At 45.3% G+C, this 11,483-nt stretch overlaps 2 protein-coding genes across 2 annotated transcripts in view; both read left to right on the top strand.

The window, feature by feature from the left end:
• Positions 1-1,105: 1,105 nt before the first annotated feature.
• Positions 1,106-7,507, top strand: LOC119774268 (ataxin-2-like). Its single transcript, XM_038271699.1, has 2 exons — positions 1,106-1,155; positions 7,097-7,507. Exons 1-2 carry the CDS (start codon positions 1,106-1,108, stop codon positions 7,476-7,478), a joined length of 432 nt encoding a protein of 143 aa, XP_038127627.1. The 3' UTR covers positions 7,479-7,507.
• A 22-nt stretch (positions 7,508-7,529) lies between these two features.
• The window catches only part of LOC119774273 (serine/threonine-protein kinase N1-like), a 53,090-nt gene continuing 49,136 nt past the window's right edge, over positions 7,530-11,483 (top strand). The window contains exon 1 of the mRNA XM_038271707.1: positions 7,530-7,737. Coding sequence (XP_038127635.1) covers positions 7,717-7,737 — 21 coding nt within the window. The 5' untranslated portion in view covers positions 7,530-7,716. The remainder of the gene's footprint in view (positions 7,738-11,483) is intronic.

The raw sequence follows: 11,483 nt of genomic DNA, 5'->3' as shown, positions 1-11,483 counted from the left end.
CCTGGCGAAGCCTCTGATTGGTTCCTTGCACTTAGATCCAACCAGAGAACTTCCTGTTAACGGCGGGAAAAACCGACCAATCTGATTGGAGCGTTTTAGGAGCGCGGCTCTGATGAGGCCTTAAACCTTTAATCACTTTGTTTTTAACTCAGGCAGCTTTTCCTCCAACTCTTTTATTTCGTTTAAGTTCTGATGAAATGTTGTTTTTTTTTCCTGCCTCTTATTTTCTAACGTTTGTAGATTTTATCTCTAGAGACAAAAAGCACAAAAAAGGAAGAAATTCTGCTTTTCTTTAAACTGAGCAGATTGTTTTTATCCTGTTTGATTCACAGAAAATGATCTTTGAGAGACTGACTGGATTATGATGCATCTAATCCGGGGCCGCGCCCCTTCCTGGGGGCCGCTCAGCTTCCTGGGGGCCATCCTGCTTCCTGGGGGGGGCCGGGTCCCGCTTCCCGGGGGCCGCTCTCCTTCCCGGGGGCCGCTCCCGCTTCCCGGGGGGCCGCTCTCCTGCCTTTGGTCCAATAAACCTGAATCCAGTAATTGGATGAATCCTGAACTCTGTTCATCTCAGCGTTGCAGGTTAGTGACCCCCCAGGAACTGGGATCTGCTGTGGCCCCGATGTTCCCCTCATGTTGGTCCCCCCTCCCCGTCGTGTTTCTGTGTCGTTGTCCTCCTGCTGTTGACAGACTGATCACTGTATGGAGCAGAGGCTCCACTTTTATATTTTCTAGCGTTTCTGGAGCCGCTAAAGGCGGGAAACGATTCCTTCATGTAGCGATGAGTTCAGGGGCATAGAAAGAAAATGGACGTTTCCCTTTAAGGACTGCGGTTGGTTCTCAGGTTCACTTATTTTTTTCTTTGCTCAGATGTTTATTTATTAAAGGATCCAGTTTGTCCTTTTAAACTGAGTCTAAACTAGAAGGGATGATTTTCAGCGGAGGCTCAAATGACGGCAGCTTCTAAAAGGTTTTTTGTTAAAATTGTTGAAATAGTTTTCATTCAATGTTTCATGTAAATAAAATACTTTTTTTAATAATTTGTCTAGATTTATTTTCTTAACCTGCAGAAACACTTTAAAGGTCTTTATAGTTTCCAGCCTACATGGCGGTTCAACGGAACGCCGTCATCAACGCTCCTCCATACGCCTGCGGGTCAGAACCTGAACGACCAATCAGATGTTTAGATGAGTTTTAGCTTCTCATCATAAAACGGTTTCAATAACTTCTAGTGCAGCAGCTATTCAGCACGGTGGTGTCTGTGTCATGCTGAGGAGTCATAATGAGATCCTTCAGCAGCTGAATGACTGATCTGAGTTTATCTACAGCGACCAACTAAAGAAAGGGAACATTTCTGATGAAAACCAGGAGAAACTTTTCTCCAGAATGACTCCAGGACCTTCTTAATATCTACGACAGGAAAGAGCTGCGTCTTTAATTCAGACATTAATCCCAATAAATGCAACATCCTGGACTGTTTTTTTTTTTTTTTTTTTTTTTTTTCCCCCTGTCCTTCATAAAACATCTGATAAACTGGCCCCTTCTCAAAGCGCCATCCAGGCTCCTGATTGGCCTGAAGGGGGCAGCAGATGAGTCGATGTGAAGCTGGGCGGCTCATTGGATGAAAATGAAAAAGAGAGATCATATCTCTCCTAACCTGGCTTCTCTTCATTGGCTTCCTGTTAAATCCAGAATAAAATTTAAAGGAATAGTACACCCAAAACATGATTAGCCTTCATTTTCTACTCACCCCCATGCTGAACAACACTCTGGAGTACTTTTTTGATATCTCAAATGCATCTGGAGATCTGGGAGGCTTCTTGCAGTCTGCTGACATTCAAATAATGGAGGTCTATGGCGCCCGAGACAGAAAGGTCCATAAAAGTCCACAAAAAACGTGTCAATATTCCTCCATGCTGCTCGTCCAATGTATTCCAAGTGTCCTGAGTGGGTAGCGTCCAGAATTTACTGGAAACGAAGTCATTTAGAATGTTTTTAGAGCATAAACAGTAGTGTATAGGATTTCCTAATAGCGCGTTTATGAGTCTACGGAAACCGGCAGACCAAACCAGATGAAAGTGCGCATTCAGCTCGGCAAAGAACTCATGCTCTTCCTCAACACTGAAGTCCTCAGACATTTTTCTTTCGTTGTTTCTTTCTTTGCACAGGTAAACAGCACATTTCTTCTTCTACGCTTGCATTATCGGCAGAGCAGACGCTGAATGCGCACTTTCATCTGGTTTGGTCTGCCGCGGTTTCCGTAGACTCCTGAACGCGCTTTCAGGAAATCCTATACACTACTGTTTATGCTCTAAAAACATTCTAAATGACTTCGTTTCGAGTAAATTCTGGACGCTACCCACTCAGGACACTTGGAATACATTGGACGAGCAGTATGGAGGAATATTGACACGTTTTTTGTGGACTTTTATGGACCTTTCTGCCTCGGGCGCCATAGACCTCCATTATTTGAATGTCAGCAGACAGCAAGAAGCCTCCCAGATCTCCAGATGCATTTGAGATATCAAAAAAGTACTCCAGAGTGTTGTTCAGCATGGGGGTGAGTAGAAAATGAAGGCTAATCATGTTTTGGGTGTACTATTCCTTTAAAATCCTCCTTCTCACATATAAAGCCTTAAATGGCCAAGCTCCATCTTATATCAGAGATCTGATTGTTCCTTATGTTCCTAACAGAGCACTTCGCTCTCAATCTGCAGGTTTACTAGTGGTTCCTAGAATTTCTAAAAGTAGAATGGGAGGCAGATCTTTTAGTTCTCAGGCTCCTCTCCTGTGGAACCAACTACCAGTTTTAGTCCGTGAGGCAGACACCCTGTCTACTTTTAAGGCTAGGCTTAAAACTTTCCTTTTTGATAAAGCTTCTAGTTAGAGTGGCTCAGGTTATCCTGATCTATCTCTATAGTTCTGCTGCTATAGGCTTAGACTGCTGGAGGACATAGGGACCCCTTCTTCATCATTCTATCTCTATTCTCCCACTCTGCAGAATCTGTTAGTTCAAGGGTTAGTCGTTCCAAAAAAGTTTTTTTTTTTTTAACTACTGAACTTTTGGGCAAAAAAACTAGTGGACTGTTTTTCCTGCAAGAAGAAAATACGGTAATAAATGAGAGAAGAAGAAAAGTCAGTCACTGAGGAGGCCAAAGAAGAACTGATGCTGCAAACCGGACAGCCTGCAGGCTTCAGGGCAGTTGCAGGACACGAGCTGACCACAGGAGGGCGCCAGAGCAGCGTTTGCCAACATGTGCAGCGAACAGTTATGTATAAAGAAACAGCAGAAACCACGTGGATCCCTTTGATAGACTGAATGACCTGAACTGCCAATAATGAGGAGTTAAAGTGAACAACAGCTACAGTTCATGAGACACAAGTATATATATCTATGTATATCTATATCTATATATATATATATATAGATATATATAAGCAATCAATAAAACAATAGAGAAGCACTAAGATGAAGGAAAAGAAGTTCTGCTGCCTTCATTTTAGAAAGTTAGAGTTGATCTAAAACCTCCTGAAAATACATTTAATTCTTTTCTTGATTTTCATTCAGCAATTTGACAACCTGTCCAGCAGATGGCGAAAGCAGGCAGCCGCCTCTGTAGCCTGTCGCAAAGTTGGCCCTGCTGGACTGGATCCTCCAGGGACCCGGTCTACCTGGAATGGATCCAGATGGACTGGGATATCCAAGGCTACGGAGGAGCAGACCCATCCTTCTAAACGGGCAAACAGATGGCAGCGTTTGTCGGCCGCATAACGAGGAGTCTTCCGATCCAAACGGACTTCGGCGCCGCTGGACCAGAACTCAGCACCAATGCAGCCATTTTGTCCTGAAATCCTGTGAAGCACCAGTGGTGGCTGCCTGTCGATGAGGGAATGAGGAGTTAGGAGATTCTTTCAGGAGACGACTGGATGATGACGTCTTTATTTAGTTTTCTTGTTCCGCCCCTAAGACTGTTCCGCCCTGAGCAGTGAGCCATATCAAGGAATCCCTCCTCAGCGCACCGTCTGAAGGGGATTAGCAGGACATTCCAGCTTTGGATACTTTCTCTTTCTGGTTAGCTAGGTTATAGAGCTGCTGAGCAAAAAGCTGCACGTTTGATTCCCAGCTGGTGAAGCAGTTTTCTGGCGTCGGGTTTCTTTATTTCCCCCAGGAGGGATTTTCATTTTGCAAATCAGACATTCAAATTTCCTTCACTTCCTGCAAACTGCAAACACTTCCTGGATCCGCCTCCTGCGCGCCGGCTGCCCTTTATTCACCTGATAAACTGTGATCTAATAAAAACTTAGAAAACTATCTAAAAGAAAACCGTTATTCTCACGCTGTCCTGTTGCTCTGGTGTTCTGCACTTTTTATTAGTTTTAGAATAGGAAATGGATTTAAAAGAATTTGTTTTCCGTTCAGGAAGTTAAACAACTGAGAACATCAAGCATATAAACACTGATCAGGCAGGATGGACACGAACATTTATACTGAAGAAAACAGAATCACACGAAAATTTAACAGTTTGTTCAGATGAACATTAAGCTGAGCTTTAAATCGACAAAATAACCCAGAGAGAAGATAGAGGACCTCCCCCCCACCCCCACCCCCGGAAGCCCAGCTTGGTTCTGATTATGGAAACTTAAACCACAACATTTTAGCATCAATTACACACAATTACAAAAATCTTTCATCTGGACTCAATAAATACTCAGTTTAAACTAAAACTCAATCTATGTTCTAGAAAACGTGAGTCTGAAATAAACCAATGATGGATTGTAATGCGGACAGTCAGGTGTGGGTCCTTTAGGAGGACGGGGGCCGGCTGGGGGCTCATAGTGGCCCTTCAAACCTTAAACCAGGGGTCACCAGTTAAGAATCAGCGGGGTCCCAATAAAGAAAATCATCAACCAGTAAAGGTCCAGAGACATTTTTAATTATGATACTTTAAACAGAATTTGACCCTGAAATAAAATGAGGTTTTATGCATCCATGTTATACATTGAATTTTTCACTAAAAAACATAAAAGAAATTGAAAGTTTTTCCATTTCTAAAGTGTTTTTTTAAGTAGAGAACAACAATCGTTCAGTTTGGTTTATAGATAATTTCCTGATTCCCATATTTTCTCAAACCCCTGAACTGATGGTTTGTTATTTTCTTTCTTTTTTCTGTCTTAATGTTGGCAGTGGGCTTTAGGCTGCCCTGCAAGGCTTTAAACCTGGGTTTAACCGGAGACTAAGCCATTCTCAAGCACATATCAAGGAGCTCATTTTGAGCCTGGATCCAGATTTCTTGTTGATTCTGTTCATGGTGGAGAATCCTGCTTCACAGCAGCAGGTTGAGCCAAACATCCTCTAAATGTGCAGGGTCATCTTTGAGCACGCCATTTCACTTTTCTTTCACCAGTTCACCGCAGTTCTTCCAGCAGTCCACACTTTCTCTGCTCTCTTTTTCTCATGGTCTTCTCCTTCTTTCCCATCGCCCGGCTTGCCACAGGTTTGCCTGCTGTGTCTAGAAGTAGCAGCAGCAGCAACCCAGACTGACAGCTCATTGGCTCATTTGGATCACGTGCAGCCTGGAGCCGGACGCTCCCCAGGGCTTTACCGTATTAACAGGAGAAGAGGCGCAAGTGAAGTTAGACACTGCCGTCTGACAACAGGCGGTAATTTATAAATGTTTTAAATCAGGTTGGGTCTGGATCCACTAATCCCTCTGCTTTAACCCTTTAATCCCAGAGAGTTTAGCAGCTAAATGTGGATTAAAGCAAGTTCAGCTCGCAAAGTATAAACTGGAAAGATAATCCCTCCTGGATCATTAAAGCATTTCTGATTCTGATTCCATCGTCTGTATAACAGGAAGACATTGAGGAATATTTTCAGGTGGAACCACTATTTTAATAAATTATTGGTGATTATAAAAATGAAAAATATTTAGCTTCTAAAATAAACTGTTAAACCCCATAAAGCCCATTAGAAACTCTGGATGAACCTCAGACTTTATAAATCCACATCTAGACTAGAACTAAAGCTAATCTGGACTGAATAAGATAAAGCATGTTTGTTCCTCAGAGGTTTTAATGGGCAGGGGGCTGATTTTGGCAAAATGGTATTTTCCCAGTTAAGCAAAATTAAACTGGTTTCCAGTAAAGAACAGAAAGCCTCACGGTGTTGGTCTTTGCTAGTGTTGAGGGACCCAAATATTTCAGACTAATAAAGTTTCCTGTTGGGGGATGAGGTCAGCAGGAGGCATCAGGTGTCTGCAGCAGGTAGAATTTATTTATTATACACAACTGAACAGCGTTAGAAACATAATGAATGTTTGGTTGACCTCCTGCACATTAAAACAGACTAAAGAAATTCCATCTTTTTCCATTTTCATACATTTTTTAAAAAGCTTAATGGAGACGCAAGGGGGCGCTAAAGAGCCGCGGGTTGCTGACGCCTGATCTACAGATAGATGAACTCTACGGAAGAGGATAAGGGTCACTGGGAAATAAAGTTAATTGATTTTTAAATTATTTTCAGGTTAATATGGGGGAAAAGTCCGAATTCTGACTTTAATCTGAGAACTGTGGATCATAATGCTGATGGTCTCCATGGAGACAGAGATGTGGAGCTTCAGCTGTTTGGGAGGAACAGGAACACATTGGTGGAAAATGATGGAATTAGGAGAGTTTTTCCATCCCTGCTGATGCTGTTTGATTAATGGAAGAAAGTGATTAAAACCAGAGAACTAGACTCTAAACAGACATGGATACAGCTTCATGCTAACATGTTTGTTAGCATTTGGTTTAAAGTCAGTGGCCCTAATCGTAGAACTCTGAGATAAGAGACTTTATTAAAACATCAAGTTTTAAAGATAAACTTGATTTTAGAGCATTTTGAAAACTTTAATTGGCAATAAACCAGGATTCTGTCAGATTTATAGAAAAAACAGAAACATTTATTTATTAGTTTCCTTATTTAAACTCTGCAGGACGTCATCAATCATCCAACAGTTACTCGTTTAGAGGTTGCCATGGCAACGGTCGCTCCTCGGGTCACCTGACCCGACACGCCAGTGCGCGTCCCCGCCTAGGTCGGGAGCGCGCCTGTGTGACCGCTGCTCGCCGCCGCCGCAGCGCTTCGCTCACAGGAAGAGTCGGAGCTTCAATCCAGGTCCTCCCGCTACAGAACAAAGGAAGCCGCCCCGCGCGCCGCAGAACTTCCAGCGGAACCAAGTGGACCCGTGACGTCACTGCAGCTCTTTGTCTGTGAGCCGCCTAAAGGGGCTGACAGGGAGGCATGTGATCCACCCGGGAGGCAGGAGGAGCAGCAGGAGGAGCAGCAGGAGGAGCAGCAGGAGGAGCAGCAGGAGGAGGAGCAGCAGGAAGCTTCTTTCTCCCCCGCCGCTGTGGATGCGGCTCTCCGGCTTTTTTCGGGGCTTCTATCCGGAGGATGGACTCTGCTTGGAGTTAAAAGTCTGATTTTGATCATTTAGGGGAAATAATTCTCTTTTCTTTTCTAAACCTTCACTCTGACCTTCTGCTGGTCAAACCCCGGGAAGGAGCAGCTGAGGGAGGCGCCCCCCCTCCTGCCTTTGTGTTTCCCACGCTGCTCAAAGTTTCACATTAAAACAGTGGAAAAAACACGCGGGACGAACAGAGAGCGCCTCCTCTGCTGGCTGCTTCAGTGGGACAGTTGCTGTGATCGTGGAAAACGGCCAGCAGGGGAAAAGCATGGCCAACGACTCTGTCCAAGTAAGTTCACACCAACAGGGGAGGAGAGAGGAGGGAGGGAGGGAGGAGGGAGGGAGGAGGGAGGGAGGGAGAGAGGGAGGAGGGAGGGAGGGAGGGAAAGATCAGCTGCAGAGATCAGCTGCAGAGATCAGCTGCATTGATCAGCTGCAGAGATCAGCTGCAGAGATCAGCTGCAGAGATCAGCTGCATTGATCAGCTGCAGAGATCAGCTGCAGAGATCAGCTGCAGAGATCAGCTGCATTGATCAGCTGCATTGATCAGCTGCAGAGATCAGCTGCAGAGATCAGCTGCATTGATCAGCTGCAGAGATCAGCTGCAGAGATCAGCTGCAGAGATCAGCTGCAGAGATCAGCTGCATTGATCAGCTGCAGAGATCAGCTGCATTGATCAGCTGCAGAGATCAGCTGCAGAGATCAGCTGCATTGATCAGCTGCATTGATCAGCTGCAGAGATCAGCTGCATTGATCAGCTGCAGAGATCAGCTGCAGAGATCAGCTGCATTGATCAGCTGCAGAGATCAGCTGCAGAGATCAGCTGCAGAGATCAGCTGCAGAGATCAGCTGCAGAGATCAGCTGCATTGATCAGCTGCATTGATCAGCTGCAGAGATCAGCTGCAGAGATCAGCTGCAGAGATCAGCTGCATTGATCAGCTGCAGAGATCAGCTGCAGAGATCAGCTGCATTGATCAGCTGCAGAGATCAGCTGCAGAGATCAGCTGCAGAGATCAGCTGCAGAGATCAGCTGCATTGATCAGCTGCAGAGATCAGCTGCATTGATCAGCTGCATTGATCAGCTGCAGAGATCAGCTGCAGAGATCAGCTGCAGAGATCAGCTGCATTGATCAGCTGCAGAGATCAGCTGCATTGATCAGCTGCATTGATCAGCTGCATTGATCAGCTGCATTGATCAGCTGCAGAGATCAGCTGCAGAGATCAGCTGCATTGATCAGCTGCAGAGATCAGCTGCAGAGATCAGCTGCAGAGATCAGCTGCAGAGATCAGCTGCAGAGATCAGCTGCATTGATCAGCTGCAGAGATCAGCTGCAGAGATCAGCTGCATTGATCAGCTGCAGAGATCAGCTGCAGAGATCAGCTGCATTGATCAGCTGCATTGATCAGCTGCAGAGATCAGCTGCATTGATCAGCTGCATTGATCAGCTGCAGAGATCAGCTGCATTGATCAGCTGCAGAGATCAGCTGCAGAGATCAGCTGCATTGATCAGCTGCATTGATCAGCTGCAGAGATCAGCTGCATTGATCAGCTGCAGAGATCAGCTGCATTGATCAGCTGCATTGATCAGCTGCAGAGATCAGCTGCATTGATCAGCTGCAGAGATCAGCTGCATTGATCAGCTGCAGAGATCAGCTGCATTGATCAGCTGCATTGATCAGCTGCAGAGATCAGCTGCATTGATCAGCTGCAGAGATCAGCTGCAGAGATCAGCTGCATTGATCAGCTGCATTGATCAGCTGCAGAGATCAGCTGCATTGATCAGCTGCAGAGATCAGCTGCAGAGATCAGCTGCATTGATCAGCTGCATTGATCAGCTGCAGAGATCAGCTGCATTGATCAGCTGCAGAGATCAGCTGCAGAGATCAGCTGCAGAGGTCAGCTGCAGAGATCAGCTGCAGAGATCAGCTGCATTGATCAGCTGCATTGATCAGCTGCAGAGATCAGCTGCATTGATCAGCTGCATTGATCAGCTGCAGAGATCAGCTGCAGAGATCAGCTGCATTGATCAGCTGCAGAGATCAGCTGCATTGATCAGCTGCAGAGATCAGCTGCATTGATCAGCTGCAGAGATCAGCTGCAGAGATCAGCTGCAGAGATCAGCTGCATTGATCAGCTGCAGAGATCAGCTGCATTGATCAGCTGCAGAGATCAGCTGCATTGATCAGCTGCAGAGATCAGCTGCAGAGATCAGCTGCAGAGATCAGCTGCATTGATCAGCTGCAGAGATCAGCTGCAGAGATCAGCTGCAGAGATCAGCTGCATTGATCAGCTGCATTGATCAGCTGCAGAGATCAGCTGCAGAGATCAGCTGCTTCGGTCATTAAGGCTTGTTGAGGAAACAGCCGATCAGTTCAGTTATTATTATTGTTCCTGTTGCTTGGTTGACTGTGTTGGCGTCCTGCAGCAAACTGGTCAGCTTTCACTGGAACCATCTAAAGAAGATGTTGCAGATTAAAGCAGCATCTTGTGTGCAGTTTTAATCTTAAAGTCTCTAATGAAAAATGCATCCTTCTTTTCACTGTAGACAAGCCATGATCTGCTTATCTGTTCTCCATTTTTCATTTGGATGAAATAATAGCTGCTTGAATCATGACAGCAGACAAGATAGAGGAGAGCAGGAGGCGGGGTTACCAATCTACTCGCTCTGGAGAGCAGAGTTCGCTGCTTTTAGATGTTGTCTCCAAAGTCTCCAGTAGCAGAAAAAAGTCTCTAGATTTGGCGCTAGGAGCTTTTTAGAAATCAAAGTGCTAGAGGGGTCTGAAAAGTGGCTAAATATAGCGACTAAAGCGCTAAGTTGGCAACACTGCTCTTTGCATGGTTTGTTTTCAAATGGTTTGCTGCTGTCTGTTTGGACCTTTCTGAACATGTGCAGCAAATGGACTGATCCAATATGGTGGACACTGAAGGGGGGGGCTGAGACACATTTAATATTATCAGCGTTCTGATGGCATTTTAGTGAAAGATTTTTTATCAAAAACATAATTAATGTGCAGAAATAAGGAATAGTTTTATTAATCATACATGGAAACAGAGTTTTATGGGGCCCCCAGGAAAAATCCGCCCCTGACTTCACGTACTGGAAGGCTTTCTGCGGCTAGCCGGGCCGTTTGTCGCATCGTAACGAGTTTCGCTCGTGTTGTTTCTGTGTTTTATGTCTATCAGTAGGAAAGTGAAGGAAACCGTTCAGCTCATAGCTTAGCTTAAAGACGTGGCTAACGCGTTTGGATGCACAAACTTCGCCATGGATGGTTAACAAAAAAAAAACAACAGTTTCAGACACAATCAATCAGCTTTAAACAGTAGAATGTGTTTTATTATTTAGAAGTCAATATATAACAGGTAGATTGAGTCAGATTGGAAACATGGCCGACAGGCCGGGTACGGCCCTGGAACCAGAGCGTCCTGAATGAAGGCCATAGGTGACCCCTCATCTATCATTTATTTTGGGCTTCGTGAGCTGCCGTCACCTTGGTGCCGTCCTGCGTGGCTCCGTATCGCCTTGTTTACTGATGCGGAGCGGAAAAGCAGGCACAATATTGGTGTTTGGTGTGAAACATCTCGGGTTTCAGCCGCCGCCCTCCTGGAGCTCAGCTTCCAGCGCTCAGAGACGGACAGCTCAGCAGCGTTTGGATCTCTGCTGGTGTTTAGCTGAGGCGTCATGCAGGTGTTGCAGGTGGTTTGCTCTCTCTGCCAATCACGCATCCCTGCTGTAGTTCAGGAACGTTGTCGCCGCTGAGTAGAAGCGAGCAGGAGCCGAATCGACCTTCTGTGTTTGTTATAATTAGAAGCAGGAAACATGTGAAAAATGCAGAAGCGGGACAGAAGTGATGCAGCTCCGAGTCGCTGAGTCGAATCTGAGGCGTTATTACGTAACTGAATGTTGACTAAACACAGCAGCTCGTTTGCTCACCTGGTTCTTTCATACCTAATCTTCATGTTGTGTTCAGACCGATGAGAAGGTCTCATCTTTAATGCTTTAAATCGGATTGAAACTTGAGCTTTTTGTAAAGTT

The sequence above is a fragment of the Cyprinodon tularosa genome, unplaced genomic scaffold (assembly GCF_016077235.1).
Source record: "Cyprinodon tularosa strain WSP-4 unplaced genomic scaffold, ASM1607723v1 ctg807, whole genome shotgun sequence".
Taxonomy (NCBI): Eukaryota; Metazoa; Chordata; class Actinopteri; order Cyprinodontiformes; family Cyprinodontidae; genus Cyprinodon; species Cyprinodon tularosa.
The sequence above is the reverse complement of the archived record's forward strand: the minus strand, read 5'-3'. Positions and strand labels throughout refer to the sequence as shown.

Excerpts from the sequence above, each read along its gene's own strand:
- LOC119774268 (XM_038271699.1), top strand. The coding sequence starts at position 1,106 with ATGGCGGTTCAACGGAACGCCGTCATCAACGCTCCTCCATACGCCTGC. Across the intron at positions 1,156-7,096 it reads GCTCCTCCATACGCCTGCGG|ACCGCTGCTCGCCGCCGCCG; the intron begins GTCAGAACCTGA and ends CGCGCCTGTGTG.